The following is a 21514-nucleotide window of genomic DNA, read 5'->3' as shown; positions in this document are numbered from 1 at the left end:
AAAGAGTATCAGTGATCTACAGTTGATCGCGACATTGATTTATTTGTTGACTTTACCAATAAATATAGTCTTTTGCAAGCAGTATCAGCACTGTTATCGTTGTCTTGGAGTTAGACACCTCCGAGTAGACCAATCCGTAACCGATCACTTCCTCTCGAAGCTATTCGATCGTTCGGGATCCATCGATGAGGCGTTTGGTCCAGCCTTTTTTCAATCAGTCCCGGATATCGGTGGATCCGGATGCTAATCGCGGCCGGATCAATCGGCCGAAATTAGCGATGGTCGAGCTTGTGTATCGCGGGTATCGATCGAGGTCATAGTTCAGGGCGCGAGATGAACCATAAAGCGACGCACACACCTGCGTATCGTAAACATGACGCCACGAGGCCGTAAGCTCACCCCACGTCAGTTCCGACGCAGCCAATTAGTCGAGGAATTAGCGTGACTACGATCTCGAAATTATTACGCTAACCGTGGCCTTCCGACGGTGTGCAGCCTCCGACGAAAAGGGTTGCTCTTCTGTCTGTCCTAAAGGGTCGCGCGTAATTCAGACCACCCCGGGAACCCCCCCCCCCCCCCCCCCGCACCTTTGCCCATTTGTGCCTCGCACGGAACTAATGTTTCTGTGTCGAGCGGAATCGCAAATTCCATGGGAGCTGGCGATACCGTGTATAATTAGGCCAATGGTGTTTTTTCTTTTCGTGATTTTAACAAATGGAGAAGATATCACCTAGCCATTTCTTATCATAAATGCATAGAATCTGCAGACCACCAATTATAAGGTAAATCATTTATACTATAAATTGGTCGCAGTTTAGACTCTGGAGTGTCCGTTAACGGAAGTCGAAGCCATCCAAGGAATTAAGTCTCGGGAGCGTCGGAAAGTTCCCAAAAATATCGTTTCAGCGTTCTCGATCAGGTTTCAGTTGCAGCATGTGCAAAGTATCGCGAAGAAGAAGAAGAAGTAGTAGAAGAAGAAGAAACGGAAGAAAGGGTTTCCGGAGCTTAGGGGCAGAGAGGAGGAGGCACAGAGCCTCTCGTCCCACGGAATGGCGTCACAGCCCAACGAGAGAAAGATTAGCATAAAGTTAGCGCGACGCCTGATACCTATATGTTCGCACGAAAGTTAAGTTGGCTTGCGCGCTGCCGGCCCTCCGGTCCCCAGACGCTCTGTCCCGGCTCCGTCACATTTCGATACGAGCTTAATACCGTATTCCGGAACATCATCCACCGACAGAATACAATTTCTTCGTCTGCGCTCTAACGAACTTCGACTCGTGCTGAAATATTCGAGCGCGGATGTGTCCTGCGACTGGAGCCAGCGTTTCCGCGATCGACCCGCGATCCAGGTGCCCTCGAAACCCCGCTTTCCGAGAAACATCGATGATGCCTTGATCTTTAACATGTTGTATGAGGGACATGTTTTAGCAGAGTTTTTTTTATAGACGCGGATTTTATATGATGCAATGGCTTTTGATGGGAAGATATTAATGCGACATTTGTAAAACGTTTTAAACCGAGGAAGTCATTAGCAAACAAGGCAGTTACATTATACGACCATGATAACAGTTCAAATAGGATTTTTAGAAATGTTAACATTGATTGAAAACAGATGGATTTTTGTAATAATTAAAAAATGATAACTCTTTATGACGAGATGCGCAAGAAATTAAATAAAAGTTAATAATATATTAAACCATTCCAGTCACATTATCGGGAATGGCCCGCAGTTTAACGTGCTCAAATTAACAGACAGGCGGTTCCTGTTCTTCGGTGTAGTTTTCCTAAGAGAACTCGCTGTTTCGCAATTAGATTGAACGAACAAGCCAACGGAAGCGTTCGCCCGACTATTTCGATCCATCCGGTACCCAGAAGACCTGAAAATCGCAGCCCCTCAAAAAGATCAATGTCTTGATCGTTGGAAAGAGCGAGAAATCTGCAGAGGTCCGGAACACCTAAAAATCGAAGTCTTCGTCAAACACAGACATCTTTTGACATTTACAATAACGTAGAGAGACGTGTCTCGCTTCTTTCTTCTATGGTTTCGTCCGTGATTGAACAGAGAAACTCATCGTTTCGCAATCAGATCGAGGAAACGCAGCAGCGGAAGTGCGAACGACTATCTCGCCTGGCTATTTCTCAGTTACTTTGCGAGCCTCGTTGGCGTTTTAGCGACACCGAGAGCCTGTCGCGGGGTGTCGGTTGAATTTCGCGCGAGGTCCGCCGAGGAATCCAATTTCCTCGGACAAAGGAGCTTCGGTTTTTCGAACAGGGCCGGGGACAATCAAGAAAACCGATTAAAGTAATGTAAAAGAGAGGGCGCCGTTTTCCTTGGCAAGACGGACCATTTTCCTGGGGCGTTAATGCCCGGAAATTACGGCGAAATTCACGAATCACGAGGAGGTGAGGGCGGTCGGGGGCGTGTTTTCCGAAGAGGAGTAGCCCGAAAGAAAAACGCGTTGGTCGCGAGACAATTTCCAGGGAGGCTGACGAAGCAGCTCCGCTGACTTGGCTACGGCCGGTGGAACACGCTGGAAGACGAGATCGCCCCGGCAAAAGATGAGACCGGTAAGATACGAGCGCGATCTAGCAGGAGGATCGTTAGTATGGCCTCGGGACACTGACTCGCGCTACCTTTATCTCCTCGAGTTACCAAGTTTTACCGCGGAGACTAAAACGCCTCGACAACGCGCTAAGCCGAGCCGAGCTGAGCCGAGCCGAGCCGGCCGCGAGAGTTATTAAGCGAGCCGAGGAAACTTCCGTGGAAGCTCTCTCATTCGTTTGCCACGCGAATTACAGTTGCCATACTCGCCGCTGACGATACAACCGGCTACAGGCTACCGGAAACGGTAGCCGTCGCTGACAGTTACGGGCCCGGCAGTCCTCCGGACCCAAACCGCAAAAGATTTTCTCGGAACAGCTCTAGAACTGGTCTGCGAGGGAAAATTATTTTCCCGCTTCTTAGCGGCCCTTTGTTTCGCGTCGCTTTTTACGACTCTTATCTCGCCTAACTTACCGAGGTCCAGAAATGTTTGTAGCTACGGATATCGCAGTTCTTTCGCGTTTCAGTTCGCGACGCCCGTGAAATGTTAATAAAATCGCTCGAAATTGTGCTCGCCCGGCCATCGAAGCCATAATCGAGCGGAGGAAGGATTTCTGGACCGGACGCATCGCGGATGATCGAGCAGAAAGCGGCACCGCGTGTAAACACTAATCCGGCGTACATCCGCGATGCCTTCGGAACCGCGGCCGCTTCATCCGGTCGCAGTTGCAGTTGCAGCTGCACGAGTTTACCGTTCCGAGTACAATCGTATTAGATATGAGGCGGGGAATACACCGGCGCCGGCAGAGAGCGAGTTTATAATGACGGAACAAGAAGGTCTAGTCGCGGGAGACCGTATCACATTTGACTCGCGTGTGCTGTCCAGTCTTACCGTCGTGTCTGCACACCTCCATACCGTATTAGGCGGCGGGTATTAGGCACACTCAATTTAACTTTCACACGTTGAAAAGTCGCCGCAAGCAGCTAGACTTCTTCGCGCTTAAATTCAAACAGGTAAATGCTAGCTGCGATGTCCGTGCAGGACCGGCAGTTTCTACTTGCCAGTTCTCTGCGAATTTACTCCACGAATTTATCAGGAATTTTGACACCGTACTTTGCGATATTATACCGATGATCGTGCATCTTTATGCAGAATTAATCTAGCTAACACGATTCAGACTTCGATTTCATTATGACTGGAAAGTATTGTTGCCAAAGATCTATAATATTGTTCGATATATAAACACCGTTTTCATACCATGTCTTCGTGTTCCAAGGAGGAGTGACAATTGATCGGTGTTTCGTGGGTACCTCTAGTTCGTGTTAATTACAGTCGTACACGTGTATACTCAATACGCGTAGAAAATCGAGATCCTTGGCCCGAATGGCAGGGCGGTCACTTTTAAAAAATTCCGTGAGCGGATCGATGGTAGCTCGGAAACCGGGCTCTCGCCGTAGGATCAGGCAAGAAGGAAGCTGTCAAATCTTGAAACCCGACGACGGTCGTGACGCATATCGGAGACGTTGCATAATTGAGCTAGCTCCCGAAAGAAATTCCTAGAGAGAAAGAGAGAGGCAGAGAGCGCGCGAGAGCACGGAATCCAATTTGGGTCGAATGAGAACCAGCGAGATGAGAGCCGCTGCGGTGCTCCCGCGGGACCACTGGGAGCAGTGGGAAGCCTCTGTACCCGTGCTGGGGCTATACCCGGCTACACCGCGGCGCGGCGGGTCGCCGGGAGAGAGAGCGAGCGAGCGAGAGAGTGAGAGAGAGAGAGAGAGAGAGAGGCTAGGGAGAGGGAGCAGGAGAGAGAGGGGGCAACACTCCCCAAGGAGGTAATTACCCTCCCTACGTTCGCCCCAGCCACCCACAAGCCATCGCAACTTCAACTCCTGCCGGAGTTACATGCTAATACAAAACCAAAACCGGTTCCCAACAGCTTCGAGTACCGTCGAAATTTCTATACGTATGCGCGTGTCCCACCGGCGAGAATCGTAATGACGTCGAGGACCCCCGAACAGTCGAACCCTTGTCGACGGGTGCGCGCGATTTGAATCCCGAATGGGTAACCCGGCGAATTTTCGAATTGCCTCGAACCGACCCTCGTCGCCCCCGCTTCCCACATCGGCGTTCCGCAGCGGCCGAAGTTTTTCGGAAGACACGAACCGAAATTGCAAATTCGCGGTAGAGAATTGGAATTGCATAGCTCCGCTTGTCTGTTTGTAATTGTTGGTGGCTCGCTGGGGTAACCGGCAAGAAATAATGGAGGGAGAAAGAGAGAAAGAGGGCGAAGGGTGGAATGATTGTTTCTGTGGGCGAAGCTTGTACATCTCGTAAGAATACCTTGTAGGAATTCCTTGTAGGGTGTGATTGAAAAAGTGGCAAGGGTGTCGGACCTGTTAAATTGTGATGTAATTCTAGGCCGGCTGTCGGAAGATTGATGATCGGAACAGTTAATTTTGGCTTCTCTAGGCAGTTCAACCGGTTGTTTATGGGATTTAGGGGGTCTACGGGGCTGGTTTTACCAACTGCCGAGGGGTGTGTTGGCGTTCTTTTAGGGAGCGAAACGCGGCGGTGATTGGATTAGCTGGATATCGAGTTGGCATCGTTTTCGTGGGAAGGATTGCCATTTCTCGCCGCAGAAATTTTTTCGCTCTTGTCTTCGGAAGCGGCGAGCCGATCGGTACGAGGGTATACTTTGTTCAATGATTAATTGGGTGAACGGTTTCGGTAAAAGAACGTATTGCGAAAAACGGTCTTAAAAGCTGCAATTTTTATGATCAATACCACGGACACATCTGATTCCGACGTAATGGCGGTTCCTGAAATTGCGCGACGAGGTACGCGCCCGCGCTCGTTCGCTCGCTTGCTCGCGAGCGCGTGTTTTTTTTTTATTTTTAAGCTCGTTCACCTGGTATATTTCGGTAGCAACGAGAAACTGATTACCAACAGTGTCCCAAGCGCGGCCTTGGAACTCCCAAAAGTCATACTCGTAAAAAAAGACTATTGTACACCGCGGACTTCCGGGTTATTTATACGAGTTATCTCTTCTCTGAAACCGCGAACCGCGCGCGCGCGCGCTCGCTCGCTCGCTCGCTCCTGCAGCCAGGCCGTTGCCGTAGCTGTTCTGTTCTGTTCTGTTCTGTTCTGCCCGTTCCCCGGCAATGTTCGCGGCCCGGTGACTTATGAGCGATGATAATTCCAGCAGCTTGAGTGCCGCAGCTTTTCATGCCCCGGCTACTTACCCCGTAATTCAACCGGCGTCTCCGTCGTCTCTCTCTCTCTCTCTCTCTTGCCGCGCTGCTCCATCCCGTTCCACTCTCGGCGTCTTATCATTGAATTATTCCCGCGCCTGGACAAACAATTAACTCACCTGGTCGCGCGGACCACCCCCGCGAATCAACTTTCCTACCACGGCGATCTTCAGCCTTACCTGCGTGCAAAGATTTTTTACCAGAACGAGCGTAGACTCCGGGAACCTTGCGAGCACAATGGCAGGCACAGCGACAGCAATAGGATTGTCTTACATTATAATGTCAGATCATCTGCTGTCTTTGAAAATATTAAAATAACGAAACGAGTGCATGTAGAATAGCGGGGCCGGTGGAAAAATGCAAGGTCTTCTTCAAAGTGTTGTAACTTTGCCAGAAAAAATCGTAGAGACGTTTTCTTTTTTTTAAATCAAACAAGAAGGGTTATACTTTGTTTGACTGCAAACGGCGTGTCTGAAAAAAATTTTACGAAGTCCCTGCATTTCGTCAAAGTTGGCAATTTTGAATATGTCATACATGGCCTTACCTTTGATGGATTGCAGTGGCGGGGATGTATCGAGGTAAATTCTACCGCTAAAAATTGTCATATAACGCTAGAAAGTAATGTTAATAATGTTAAACAGCCGTTTACAACTGTTTCGGTTTGCGGGTTAAAGCGGCTCCGACAGTAAGGGGTTAATGAACGAGCTCCGTACCCGGCGACAGGATCTTTCCTTTTAAATTTTCCAGGATTTTTCCCTGTAAAGCGGCGGTAGAACGAACGAGTTAGCGGAATTCGCGAGCGTTTATCGATAATCGTGTCCGGAGACGCACACAGCCGGGAAAAACTTGGATCACGAACACGCTCGCGGCCGGTGGTTGTTTCGCGCAAGTTACGCTTAAAGTTGCGCATACGTCCGGTGGGAAATTTGAATTTTGGCCAGTTTTCCTCGATGTTGGCCCAAGGTGGTTCGGTCTCCTATGCGCAGGAATGGGCTATGGGAGCCAATATCACCGGGGTATGGCTCCCATGGGATCGCCTCGTCTCTTTTCCACCCCTTTCTCGTATTATACGCATCCGTGTGGCAAAAGGGTCGTATGCGCCCATGCTCGTGCCCATAGCCAGAACCTGACCCCCTGTCCGTACCCTGTGCGTCCCGACTCCCGACTTCGTTCTGCTCGATCGCTCCAGGTCCCATGAAATTTCAATGTTGACCTCTATTAGGGTCCACGGAGTTACGCGATTGGATTTCGGGGGACTGATCAAACGCGACAGCTACGATCTGCCCCTCGATTCCTCGATCCAACCTAATTCCTTGGACCATTCTTTGCCGCCTTCTTCCAGCTGACCTCGATCGGACCAGATCTAGAGAAAAATCCAAAATCTTCGAACCAGAAAGACGAACAAAGTTAATTCACAGTTCGCTCGTGGTAAAAATAAAACAGCAAGAATTAGATAAGAAAATTATATTTTAACTATAACTCTTATATTTTATATCTTATAATTCATTTTCTCTAGCTAGACATAAAAATTCGGTAAAACTGGAATGTCCATCTACCGAAACGCAGTCATTCCATTCTAGCAGTGGTCCTTTAAATGCAAGCTGCGAAGGGTTAAAAATGCATGTCCGCTAACGACGATGTCTCACTGCAGGCGTAGAACGTCAGGAAATAGCTTGAATCGTGTCATAAGCATGCTAGAGAGATGCCTAAAAATGCAAGGCGATTTCACAATAACACGATCGTGATTCTTGTGTGCACAGACTACCTCCAAGATGGCAGACCGTCGTCGGCGCAGGGACCGGACCTAGAGAACCAGAACAGCCTCGACAGCGGTGAGTTTTGATCAGAAGTTTTGTTCTCCGTGGAGTAGGAGCGCCGGCTCGGCTGGGTGTTGTTCTTGTTCCCGGGGCGATAACTCGGGCGACAGGCCACGAAAACCGACCCCGAAGAGCCCCGATACAACCGGGGCTCTTAGGCAGTCCCGTGACCCATAAAAATCTCGAAGATCCTAACAAGCGGCGAAGTCTCGGCGATAAAGAGGGTCGCGCGTCGCCTCCCCTCTTGTTTCCCGGCCTCGATGCCTCCCGCAAAGATGCGGGACTGAATTTTTCAGGCGCCGAGGGTGAGACAGGGCGCCCACACCAACGAACAGTTCGACCGTGTTAGCGAGCGATTCCCCGACGATAAACAGCGCGAAGATCGCAATTAACGCGCGCCGGCGAAACTTCGAAATCTCTCCGCTAATCGGCGGAGCAGCTAGGATCGACTGGGCGAATTTCGGTCGGGCAGAAGAAGAACTTTCGAAATTGTCTAGCTGCCCCGTGGTTTCGTTTCTCGCTGTTCGCTTGTCCCGTATTAATTGACCGAAAGAATCGCTCGATCGCTGCATAATGAACCGCCCCGAATGGCTGCGATGAAACATTAACAAGCCGGGCGAATGCTCCATTTTATTCTGCAAATGATATTCGGGTTCATTAAATTTTCGCGGAAGTGTGTATACCCGTCGAAACCGGGCAGAAACTGCTCGAGCAATTATTTATCGTTGAAATATTAATGGCGATCGAAAAACAATCGACGGAACGGGCGCTCATTTGGAATTCGATTTTGTCTAGCCCCGACGGCTGTTTAATTCGAGCGCGACCGAACGCGACGGCATTCGAAACAGTCTTTCGCCAGGCTTAAGGTTTCCATCGGGCCCCGGGGACACTTTCAGAATTGACTGCATATTCGGCTGGCTCTCCTACGGCCACGAGTTTCCACGAATTCGACATACGCTTACGTAATTCGATTACCGGCCGGGTAACAGAGGACCCAGTTCGGTTTCACTCGGTTTTACTCGACCAATCTCCCAAGTCCATTACTAGACAGAGGAATATTGTCACAGACACAATTAACTATTTCGTTTGATTGATCTAGGACAGCGGTCTATGCGCCGGGGATGCGCACGCGTCCGTTTCCCACGGGAGCCCGGTCCTCGGCGAGGAACGCGTAAATTTTATCCAAAATTCTGCCCCTCCCCGCAATCCCGCGAGCTCCACCGAAAAGGACCGAAATAAGTAGCACAGTCTCTGGTGCGAAGCAACTTTTCCATTTTCCAATTCCCCGAATCGGCTTGCTTTTAATAATTATCCGAATAGAAGACGACAATTTTTCTTTCTAGTATGGCTTGATTTTTTCCATATAAATGATAAAACGTTTAAAGTTAATTACAAAAGAATCCAAAGAGTCGATATAACAATCTGCGTAACGCGACCGAAGCAGCGATTAGAATTTCTTCGAACGACCGGAGAACAGTTAGTAAATCCAGGGAGATTTTTAATCGGGAGATCGAGAGAGGAAGGACAAGCTGAGCCTGTTTGCCGGCCGAGCAAACAGCGTGCTCCTCGAGAGCGTAATCGAAATTGCGGCCGGACGACGAACGAGTTTCCGCGGATTCCGTGATGCGGCCGCGGTGATTCGATTACCGTCGACCAACACACAGGGATTCAGCTTCGCTGTCGGCTCTAGAGCTGCGGAGGAAGTTGAGCGGGCTCCCTGGCCCGTGAATAAGACCGAGAGGGTTGGCTTTTGGCCTCGAGCTAGCCGCCCTACTCGCCCTCGCCGACAACGCACTCCTGGGAAGACGCGAATGTGTCCCTTTAGCTGATGCTACCGGCCAACGCCGCTTTCCGTTCGCCGGCATCGCGTAATTAGAGCATTCTTATATATTTATTTATTTATTTATTCATTTTATCCTGTCAGTGAACTTGTTAATTAATTCGTGCTTCTATGGACAGCGTGTCTATAGATTCGATCAATTTTTCACTAAAACGGGTAGACCGAGGATCGTTGGAATTGCCAAGAGGAGAGAGAGAGAGGGAGTGAAGTGTCTGCCCGCCATAGAACGTTGATTTTGCACAAAGAACCCCGGTCTAGCGACCGGTGTTATTTGTCAAATGTGCTTTAATGGCAGCCAGTCCCGGCCGCGCGGTGAAAAGATTGAATATTCGGCGAGAGACGAACATCGAAATGCTTTATCGAATTTGCAATTGCGGTCGGTGGGGGGGCGGCGGCCGATAATAAACGATGTTGCTTAACTTGGACTGTATCTGACAATTTTAATTAACGGACAGTGCCGTGTAAATTTTGTTTATTGAGCCCGCCGCGGATAAATCACCATTTAATTATAAGGGAAATCAATAGAATTCAATTAAAAGTCGTGTACACGGGACCGCGGGTATTATTCCTCTGGCTGGCAAAAGGGACAGTTTGTTTAACAGGCTGAAAATTTGTTGCGACCGGCTGCCGACCGGTTAAGAAAATCAGGGGAAAGGGGGAATCGGCGGATTTAATGGGATCCGCGCGCACGTGGAAACACAGTTTGTACTTTGGCCGTGCACACAGGCTCGGCTCGTCGACCGAGCAAACACTTAATTAACCCTTCAAGTTCTCTGCCACCTAACCCGACGGTACCTTCGGCCAGTGAAATAGTACTTCGGGCACAATGGGTTCGGTAAGATTCATTAAGAGTCAACCGCGATTTCCAGTTACATACGTTGTTGATACGGTTGCTCTGTTTCATTCACGAGCTCGTCAATGAAAGCTGCTTACTGGGTTCCATGTTGGAACTATAGACACACTGTTGAAAGAACTGCTCCGCTGTTACCTGTATTTGTAGATACTATAGGCACGCTATTGCCAAGGATTGTCCTACTTTATTTATTAGTTCATCAAGGAAACTACTATTTACATTGGCACTTGACCAACTTTACTCGCTACTATTCCAATACCATGAACTACTATTTCCATTTCTGACTACTAGATTCGTAGTCACTGTGGATACGTTATTGCTAGCTTCGGTCCGCTTCATTCACGAATCCGTCACTGAAATCTACTGTCGCAATTACTCTTCTCCCAAACACAGATTTCGTCGCGATCGATCGCAGTTTGGATCTCGCAGAGAAATTTTTGCGGAGCGCACTTTCGGGACGTTAACGACTTCCTCGCCGTTGCACAGTCTAAATCGAATCGAATCGAATCGGCCGGCGAGCAATGTTCGCGGATGAATTTCGTCCACGGAAGCGTTCCAATTAAAGAATCGGCCAACGAGATTGAGAAATCGGCGGAAATGGGAGGGCACCTTGAATCGACATCGGTCCCAGCGGACGTCGCCGGATTCGCCGGGCTCCCAATCTCTTAGGCGGGTCGCATCTTTTCGGTCTCAGTCAGTCAGTCACTCGATCCTGCCCTCCTCTCTCGCCCACCCTCCCCCCCTTGCACCCCCACCGATCCCCCGTTCCGGCCCCTCTCTGGCCACCGCTCTTTATACTCTGGAGACCCATTGCAACTTTAAGCGCCTCGCATTACGAGCGTTCGGCTCGTTTCTCTCGGGTTCGGGGATCGCTCGAAGCTGTTCCCTTCTTTCTGCTCTTAATTTAGCCTCCCCTACGGTCGAGCCCCGGCCACCCCCGCTTGTTGTCCCTCGAGCCGCGCTCGGAATTCATTTCGGATGTTTATACGCACCGGCCGATCTCTCTCCACGCTCCCGATCGTCGGACATCTCGGGGATCAGGTTGCCGGACCCCGCAATTGGGGTTTTGGGGTTGGTTCGCAAAGCGGCAAAGGGTTAGTCGCTCGTGATTAATCGGCATCAGCGGCGGCTGTCTCGGCCGACACGCAGACAGCGCCGGCTCCGTAATCGGAGACCGTATCGTGTTCTGTCTCGTCCCTTCTGCTCCTTAATTGGGACTCTCGCGAGCACTAATTACGTCTCGCGATCATACCAATCTTCCAGGAGCAGCACGTACCTCCTCCCCGGAGCGAGACGCTCGCGAAAATGTATCAAGAGTCTGATAGGGCGCTTCCACCTTGAGCAACGTCTGTAGAATATTTCACGTTAAATTTTCCCGAGTTTGCGCCGGATTCTGAGGATTTTCGCGGCTCAGATCTGGCTGCGAGGCGTCCTATGATCGTGTTAATTTTTCATGCTGCCCAAAGGTCTAGGAGTCGTTCTGGAGAGGTTTTTGCATCAGGCAACGTTCGCGATCCTAATTGCATCGTGCGACGTTTCGTTCCTGAAGGATCTCGTTCGACCAGGTCGGGCCAGAAAACGTCCGCGTCGTATCTGATTAACTAAATCCTAACAGCCTCGGTGGACACGTTGAAAATTTAACTGTAGTCCGTCTTTGGCCACCGAGGAGCGTCTCACGGCCGGTCATACATTATTCGCGGCTCGAAGAATCTGTCTTGCCGCGGAAGAGCATCCTCGAAGCGTCGTCCCAGCTGGATCGAAGCGCTGCTTCATCCCTTAAAACCTAATCTTCGGGCCTCTCACCCTTCGAATATTTTTCCCGGGTTACGCTACCCTCTCGCAAGGCTCGAGGAACCTCGGGGGATGGCGCGGACGTACGTTGATTCTCCTCCGACTTCCGTCGGCGGATCCCGTGCGCCTAATTGACGTTAAGTGAAAACGGTGTCAATCGCGCGTGCAAACCGGCATCGATCGGTCGAGGAACAGAGGAGAGAAAGGTATGACGGAACGGTGAAAAACCCGGGACCGGAAGCTCGCCGGGGATGGGGGTGGAACGGGATTAGAAGGGTGATCGGCGTGAAAATGACAGAGGCGAGCGTAAACAAAGAAACGGAAGGGTGACGCGCGGCCGACCGAAATTATTTTGTCCAGGCCGATACGATATGATGCGATAGGATACGATACGATAGGATGCGGTGCGGCACGACACGATGCGATAGGATGTGGACGACCTGCGATGCCGGTCGAGTCTCGACGATAATTAGGGAGAACGGGCACGGACACGGACGTGCACTTTAAATGTCCGCCAGCTGTCCCGCTGTCGGTTTAATTCGCTTATTATTTAATAAAGTTCTGTCACTGTCCGACGCGCCGGCGTCACGTGTCTTATCCGACCGGATTATCGCGTTTCGGAGTCGACTCGCGATTTAATAAGTTTTCCGAATTTTCGGGGGTGAATAGCCACCCTAATTTGCTCTCCCCCCTTCTGCGCCGGCAGCTCGATTCTGTTCCCAATCTGGGCTGAAGAATTTTTGTACCCCTTTTGTTGTTAAACTTCTATATTTAAATTCTAGCTTTTAAATTTTAATGTTTAAATTCTTGTTTCTAAATTTTTGTACTTAAATCTCTGTTTTTAATTATTTTCTATGGAGGGGTGGTTTTATAGAACGTATAGGGGACGGAGAGTTTTATTAATTCTATTGATTAAAGATATAATTTAAGGAAACTGTTTCAAGGACTGTATTAACATTGGGGAAACGCATATAGTTTTAAGAGTTTTGTTTAAAAATATTTAATTTCTCATTTATCAGAAATGATAACGTGCTCGCGTACACGCGACACGAACGCCTCCTTGATCTCAACGGTAGCTCCCTGATTTACCGACCTGCGGTGCAATCGCATTCTGCCTACAGTTCACAGCTTCTCCGTGGCGCTGTGCTCGATCGATACTCCCTTAATTAAACAGAGATCGCCACCCCCTTAATTAAACCACTTAAACTTAAATTTCAAGCGCACGATCTTAATTTCACTTTGCTGTAAATCAGTTATTATCCAAAGCGAATGCTACATTTCTTCAAACGATCAAATAATTAAACAGAGGTCGCCACACTCAATTAAATCTCTTGAAATTAAATGTCAAATATACAGATCCATGTCAAATTTATTTCTATTACTGTTATTATTAATATTTATTGCTCCATCTACGCACAGAGTTTTTGAATATATAAAACCACTTTAGTAGATGAAATTAGTGTACATCAAATTTACTCGACTAATTATGTTAATATTAATATTTCTTTGACAATGTTCGTTATTCGGATTTAATTAGACTATTAGTCTTATAATTTTTAATTAGACTATTAGACTATTAGTTTTACCTAAAGAGAACAGCACAATTCAGCAGAAGAAAGATAGTTGTCTTATCGACTTATTAGAATCGATTGAATCAGAATTAACTCCGGCAATTAAATTCGAAAACCATTGAATGGTTCAAGTATGGAATAAAAATCGAGGAGTCAAAAGACGTATCGAACCGAAGTACATTTTCTCTTGATATTCCATGTTCGCTCGGCGAATTAACATCTATCCCATGGCGCCTTGTCTTCTTCCGTTCCCCCGGCGTTTCCGCTTTCATAGCTTCCGCCCCCAGCGCTAATAAAATAATAAATACATGTCGTGGGGGCCGTGGATGGGGGTGGCGATGGCGTTTCGCACCTGCTGAGAGGTGTACCCGTGGCTTCCTCTTCCGTTCCCACCCTCTTTCTTCTTCTTCTTCTTCTTCGCTTCCTCCTCCTTCTCTTGGGCACCTTCTCCAGCCTCGCCACCCCCTACGGCACCATGCCGCCGCCTTTACACCCCCTTACATTGCCTCGGCGTACATTACACACAACCCGGTTATTTCTCCAGGGAGTTTTCTCGCGTGAATGCCGCGAGAGCACGCACACCCCCGCGTTGCCGCGCTTATTTACGCGCCGCGGCAGCTTCTTCGGTTCGAGAATTTTACCCGGCTGCTCCCTCTGTTCTCACCTGCGAAATTCACTGCGATGGGAATCCGACGACCGCGGCTGTAATCGATTTTTTCACTCTCGGTTTCGAAGAACTCTCGTTGCGGTTCTTTGGCCGATCGAGGGACTAGCACTATTTGCTACACTTTATAGAACCTACAGTGAACTAATGGAGTACTTAAATCGTTTTATTCTATTAATATAATATCAAATGTTACATTAAACTTTTCTCGTTGCAAATCTTTGCCATACAATTATGATGATTGTTAAAATACGTGTGAACATATTCGAAACAACTGGAGCAGCGGCAGTGTCTGTAACATTGACTCGACAGAGATCGCGACCGATTCGATCACGGTCCACAATCCGTCCGGTAAGCTGGACCAGGAGTTTCCATTGACGAGGCTCCAGGCATCTCCCATGGCGTCTTTGATAACCGTGGAGCCCTCGAAAGACGGGGCGATAACGCGGAATCGCCGCGCCGCCGGCCGGCAAACTACGTCGCCGGCAAAAGTTTCCGGCGCCGTAAGAATTTCTCGCCTCCGGCCGGCCCGGCGAAAGTTTTCGCCTAAATTCCCGCGGGTGCCGTGAGAGAAAGGAAGAGAGAAAGAGAGAGAGAGAGAGAGAGAGAGAGAGAGAGAGAGAGAGAGAGAGGGAGAGAGGGCTGGGGCCGGGGGTGGTACAACGTCCCCGACGTCATGCAAGAAGCCGCGGCAACTGGCACACGGCCGACCCTTCACGTCGCACCCCTCTCTCGAACGCGGACCTAAGGGGGCGGAATTGAAGAACTTGCGACCGACTCAACAGCCGAAAGTGCCGCCACTTAACTCGCCGATTTATCCGCCGAATTATCCCGCCAACACCGGACTCTTTATTTTATCTCGAGAACGATCGCGCTGCGAATTCTAATGGACGCGAGGAAGATCGCTCGCTTGTTTTGAATCCAGAGAAGATCGCAACTTAGTGGATGGTGATTCCGAGGTTGGCTAATGGGCCCTGCGAGGTTCCGAGAACGATTTGCGAAAATTCGAACCTGATAAGGTCTTCGAGGGGTGTGGTACAGTCAACGGTCCCATAACACGATTTTGCTATTTGGAGACCTCGTTAACACTAGGGTTACGTTGTCAAAATGACGAGACACTAATTTGTTAATTTACGATTATTTGGAATTGTAACACTGAGAGCTTAAAAATAAGAATAAATGTCTTATTGTTGGTTTCATAAATTAAGAGAAACAAGAGATGCTTTTAGCGCTTCGTAAATCTAGTGTTAAGAGGATGGATCCGTGTCAGTAGGATCGTCGCAATTTGTGCACCATGATTCATGGAAATCGTGTTTTTAGCATGCTGATAAGCCTTGTTAGAATGTAGACCTTCGGTGGGTGTACAGACCGTAGGATTCATACAGCTAATGAAAAGGCGTGGATCGGACTTTGTAATGTTCGTATCGGACTTCGAAGGCTCCGCGACGGGAGAAGAAGCAATTTCCGAGGGCAACCGGCGGGTCACGATCCATTAATGTTTTTCATCGCGGCGGTGGGTCATTCATGGTTCTGTAACATACATTATGCATCCTCGATGACGCGGAAAAGGAGCCCTCGGATTCTGCTGGCTCAGTAGTTTTAATGCGAATTGCGATTGGTCGCTTGCTTAAGTAATTCCTTTTGGTCGACCGATGACGTTACTCTAATCGGCGAATACTTTTACGAAGCTTCACTCTTGATTCAGATTTTTCTGAATCGACGAGCGACGCTCTGGAAAATAGTCGAGAAGAAGTTCGAGCGTACGAGGTGGCTCGAAGATGATCTATGGCCCGAGCTGATAGATCGCCGCGCGTCAACGCTCCCGAGAAGGATCGCGCAAGGGTGACGAGCCTCGAGTGCCAATTTCGACGCGCAAAAGAACCCCGAAGATCATTCGAGCCGGTTGACTCAGAGCAGCCGGCCGTGTTCCCATCGTATCTCGAATTGGAAAGCGGCCCAAACGTTTAATGAACGGCGTTTCGAACTCGCGCGCGTCGGCCGCGATGCCGCATCGAGCTGTTGACCCATTTACATCCGATTACTCACCCGACTTTCTTTCGTTCTGCACCGAAATTTAGCTCGGGCGCTTTTTCGTCGCCTAGAGAACCGAAACTGATCGCTCCTCGATCATCCACTCTGCCTGCAATCACCGTTAACCCTCGATCGACCAGGAATCGGGACGAAGTTTTTGACCCAGCACAAAGTTGCGCAAAGCGATTATATTAACCCTAGAACGCTTAAGGGAAGGGTGAAAAATGTCTATAGAATTCTAACCGTGTATTTTCGTTCCAACAATGTTCTTTCATTTATTTTTACGGGTGCCTAGATATGTCATTTAAAAGTTATATAAATATTTATTATAAAAATTATATCTCGAATATAAAATATTATATTTATAGTACTTTCTATATTGGGATCAACGTGACCCTTCCTTAAGCAGGCTTTAAAACTTATTATCGCGAACGCGCGAGAAACATAAATTTCCTCCGTTCCGGAAAATTGTCAAAGGAAAAGTCGCGAAGAAAAATTGGAGGACAAGGGGTTAGTCGTCGACAGCATCTTCCTCTTTCTGAAAAATCATTGCAGCGCAGTCTAGAATTCGGTCGAAATTCTAAACTGTCTCCAGCGAGGGAAAAGTTCATTCTTCAGAGGAACCTCTCGCGTTAAAGAAAATTCGTCTTCGCGTGTCTGTTTCTTGGACCCGCGTATCCCGTTCCCGATTAACTTTCCCCTGGGCTGTGTGTTTTCGGGACGGGCTCGTTTATCAAAGGACGTCCATCAAACACGATACTACCGATATTTCGAGCGAGCGGGCTGTGCACACGCTGCCGGCGATCGCGACAAGGTAATACTATCCGCTCGGCAGCTCGCTTACGAATGCAAATGGGCTAAATTAATCCGGGCGGGGCTGAGTGCTCGGTAATCATCATTACCCGGGATTATTGTTTTCGTAGGGCGTTGGGGTGCTTCGAGACTCGGAAATTCCGTGCCTGGACAATAATCCATGACCATTACTCCCGTTTCATGGTTCAGGGAGCCTCGATCGCTGACCGATCTCCTCCGGCATCTATGCCGATCCTCTATTCCGACTAGATTAATCGGACTGCGATTTTTCCTGCTGCCGCAGATAGCTTCTAAAATGGATTCGTAATTTTATCGCGATAATTCTTCGGACACAATAGCTTTTGAATATTTTTATTCGATCTTCTCTATGATGGACGCTTTTTCAATAATTCAGCTTCTCTGAGGATTCCTTTGTGCGAACGATTTTGTATCGATTTTTCCGCTGACAGCGAAGATGTTCTAAAAGATATTCATCATCCGTGACTCGGTGATCTTTTCGCGCAGCATCCGACTGCTTTGCGGCGATCCCGATAGCTGAATCGGCCGCGAAACGGTTCGAAGAGCGTCGATCTTTTATCTCTCGCGATTATGCTAAACTCGAGGGCGATTTCTCTCCGGTTCTGTTGCGTCGCGCATGTTAAGCACGCCATCTTCTGCATTCTCGCCTCGTACAGACACCGCTGGGCCAACCTTGCCCCAGTTTTTTTCGTCCAAGACGATCATTCGGGCTCTGGTTTCGTAAAGCCGATGGAAACCTACCCAAATTGCGCTACGCTCTCGTGCTGCATCCATTTCAGTCCCACGCGTCGACGTATCTGGCGATTCGAATCTACAGGGTGCGGAGGAAATTCTGTCCTTTTACGACTTTTACTGCCGCTCTTACGAAAACAGCTAAATATTACAAATATACAGATAGAGTGACAGGATTTTCTCCGCATCCTGTATGTATTCAAAGTTCCCCAAAATGGTCCGCCTTACTTTCTTCAAAGCTTTTAATCGAGGCTCACCTTGCATAATCGTACCGATTGCCTGACCCGTCGTTATAGATTTCATCGCGAGGTAACGAAGTGTTCGGTATCTCGTGCATTCGCTCATCGTTATTCTCGTCAGCTTGGCAGATGCTTCATAAAAGGGAACGGATACGGTCGGCCCGTATAGATGAGTTTTATCGAAATTTGATGTAGCTTCTGCATTATTGTCGCGAGACACAATGGTCTGTGAGAGGCGGTAACGATCGATGACGTCTTCGGCTAGTGACCAGTCGCTGATAGAGATTAAAAATACTCGTTGTCGGATTAGAAATAGGTGTCTCGGGGTGTGCGACACAGTTTCAGGACGGTCCCTGGAACGCACGGAATAAGCGGGATGTTCCGATGAAAGATTCATGCGGCTCCGACGAGACTACGTTCGATTTAATGAAGAGTGACACACGGTCGTTGATGAAGAAAATTTTAAATACCGAATCCGAGGATCCCCCTCCCCCTTCCACGGAACCGCTAAGTTAGCGTGCCGAAAATATGTCTCCACGCGTGATAGAATCAGTCGCGGATGTTTCGAAGTATTACCCATTGTGGATCCTAGAAGCTTATAAAGTAGGTGGAACAAACGGGAGCGGAAAAGGAGACTCTCGGCTTCTATTTATTAATATATCGGAGTGATTCGACTCGGTCGAATAAACGTCGATTGCGAGACAAAACCGAGGAGAATGCGAGGAGTCAGCGCAGCTAATGGATCTCAGCCGGAGGATCGAGCGATCCAGAGGTCCACGCGGAAGGCAATCCCGAAGATTTTATCTGACCACCGGTGCCTAAATACTAATTGGACACGGCTTTATTTATACAGACGGTAGCCCAGAGAGGCTCGCGTAGCATTCTTGCGACCGTGTCTAGCACGAGTTCGAGTCAACTTTTTAAACAAGGCGATCTATAGATCGGACCCGAGACGGATACGTGATTCGCGAACAATTAATTCACCTCGGCGACAACAGTTAATAATAGTTTCATAGAGGATACAAATTAAGATACAGCAAGATAGATAGGGAGAAGTAAAACCCGCTTAGCGAATAAATGCGCCACGAAAATTCTTAATCGTATTTGGCTGGAATGAAAACCGTGAACCAGGATTAGCCGTTCCCATCTTTGAAACGCAGCAACATTGCGAAATATTCTTTCTCGGGGAGGGGGGCTTCTTAATCTGCTTGAGAGTTGCTGAAAAATTCTCTTTCCGTCGTGCGTCGCGCGGGACGGGCGCGACGCGTCGTGTAAAAGAGGAGAAAACGGGTAAATCGTCGGATGAAAAATTGCACGGTAGCGTAATCGTACGGAAGTACGTTCAACGGAGGGAGAGAAGCGAGCGAAGGAAGAGAACGTTGGAGAGAGACGGCGACGGAGGAGGCCGGGAGAGCGGGAGGGAGGACATTGTCCCACAGTTTGCAATTCTCTTCGCGGAGAGAAAGGATTGCCGTTGAGGTGAGATTTGCGGTTTTCTTTCGCGATAACAGTAAAAGGATATACCTAACGCTATGCAGAGTGCGGGGACGAGTTATGCTGCACCTATACGACTCGCTGGTTAAACGGCTGGCAATACACCGGGCATTAACTCCGTGGAATTTTAATTCGAAACTGTCGTGTACCCGTGGACATATATTCTAGAGGTAGGCACTCTCGAATTTTACAACACTGTGTGCTTGCAACGTCGTTCTTCTTCCCTGTCGATAAAATTGATCGCTTCGAAACTCTATCTCTCAACGATCTTCGACTTTGTTTCTTCTCTTTATCTGTTGGGTAAGCTGAAGTAACTCCGCGATAATTTCATATCTTGTTTGCTCAATTACAATATCGAATCGCTGTGAGACCGAGTAATGGATATGACGTTGAGTGAGACATTATTCTAATGTAAGGAATATTATATACAAATATATTTCTTCTTTTAAAGATCGTAATAAATTGAAAATAAATAAATTCTTCTAATGTTATTTCAGCTTCGTGTTTGACGTACCCATTTTTGTGACGAATGCACAAAATCTGCAGTTTAGTGATAAGGAAATAAACGATACATCGATGGCCTGTAAGGCAAATGAAGTTCATTTCCATGAGCCCCGCGGCAAATTGTTGCAACATCGTGTCCAAAGCGGGATGCGCGGATCGCGGGGATCGAAGAGGATCGTCGAAGCCAAGAAAACGCTGCAGGCTCGCGTTAGATCCGAGCGGGTGAATTGAAAATCGACGAGGACGATGCGGGATCGCCGGGGTTTTTGCACGGGCCACCGGTGTCCGACAGCGAGAGACCCGTAATGCTTGCACGTCCATCATGCAATGTCGAGTGCAAGAGCAACATTGTATCGATCGATCGTGTGCGTCCGTTCTCCAGTCAGCCGTTCGATCGTCGCTCGGCGTCGCGTCGACTCCGAGAACCGAGCCCTGAACGCTGAGCCCAATTACCGACGTGTCTTTCACCGGCTAAATCATGCTCAATTGGATGACTCAGGAGAACCGTGTGCGTGGATCTCCCGGGTAATTCCAGCTTTCCGTCAGAAATTAGGAAGTCGGTCGTTCCTCTGATCTTCTGAACAGAGAAAGTCTGGAGGAATTTCAGGCAGCTTCTCGATTCCTCAATCTGTTCGACACTGGCTCCGGTGCATCGATAGACTCTTCATCTTTTAGTTATCATTGCGAGAGAATCGTGGTCGTAAAAATGTACAAGCAAGAATCAATTAGAGAACAAAGTTACAACGCATACACCTAGACGACTCTCGATCCCGGTTGCTAATTTAATCCGTTATCGGCGATCTTCTATAGATGTCAGCAATCAGGAGCAGCTGGTTGGATAGAACGAGAAAGAGCGAGAGCGAGAGAGAGAGAGAGAGAGAGAGAGAGCGAGAGAGAGGCTGGAAGAGGCAGAGGACGCATCTATTTGTTTCAGTAATGAAGGATCAAGGCGGATCGAGGCGGACCGCCGCCGCCGCCGCCACCGCGCCGGTTCCGTTCCCTTCGGCTCGCCGCGTCCTTCTCCTTCTGGAGGCGAGGTGTAGGTCGGCAGATTTTATCGCACAGGAGATTCCTGTACGCGGTACGTCTCTCCGCGGCTCTCCACGGCTCCGTTTTGTATTTCACTTGCCGGCGACATGCGTCTCTCGCTGGCCGTGCAGGATCACGCGAGTCGCCTTCAATGACTCTGCCACGGAATTCCGAATTCTGGTTCGCTCGCCGCGCCGGTTCCCTCGCCGGTTTCCTCGCAACCCGGACCCTGTTCCGGAAGCAATTCTACCGTGGACACGTGACATTTTTTAACTGTCCTGCTAGAGCCCGTCGAAATAACTATACCTCATCTTCCGTAACTCG

General features: G+C 48.8%; 1 protein-coding gene across 1 annotated transcript in view; it reads left to right on the top strand.

Annotated features, from left to right (window-relative positions):
- L (zinc finger protein Lobe) overlaps positions 1-21514 on the top strand; it is a 201604-nt gene that overhangs the window by 24079 nt on the left and 156011 nt on the right. Inside the window, exon 4 of the mRNA XM_078178674.1 lies at positions 7555-7626. Within this exon, the coding sequence (XP_078034800.1) occupies positions 7555-7626 (72 nt within the window). The remainder of the gene's footprint in view (positions 1-7554; positions 7627-21514) is intronic.

Source organism: Augochlora pura, chromosome 4, assembly GCF_028453695.1.
Source record: "Augochlora pura isolate Apur16 chromosome 4, APUR_v2.2.1, whole genome shotgun sequence".
NCBI lineage: Eukaryota > Metazoa > Arthropoda > Insecta > Hymenoptera > Halictidae > Augochlora > Augochlora pura.
The sequence above is the reverse complement of the archived record's forward strand: the minus strand, read 5'-3'. Positions and strand labels throughout refer to the sequence as shown.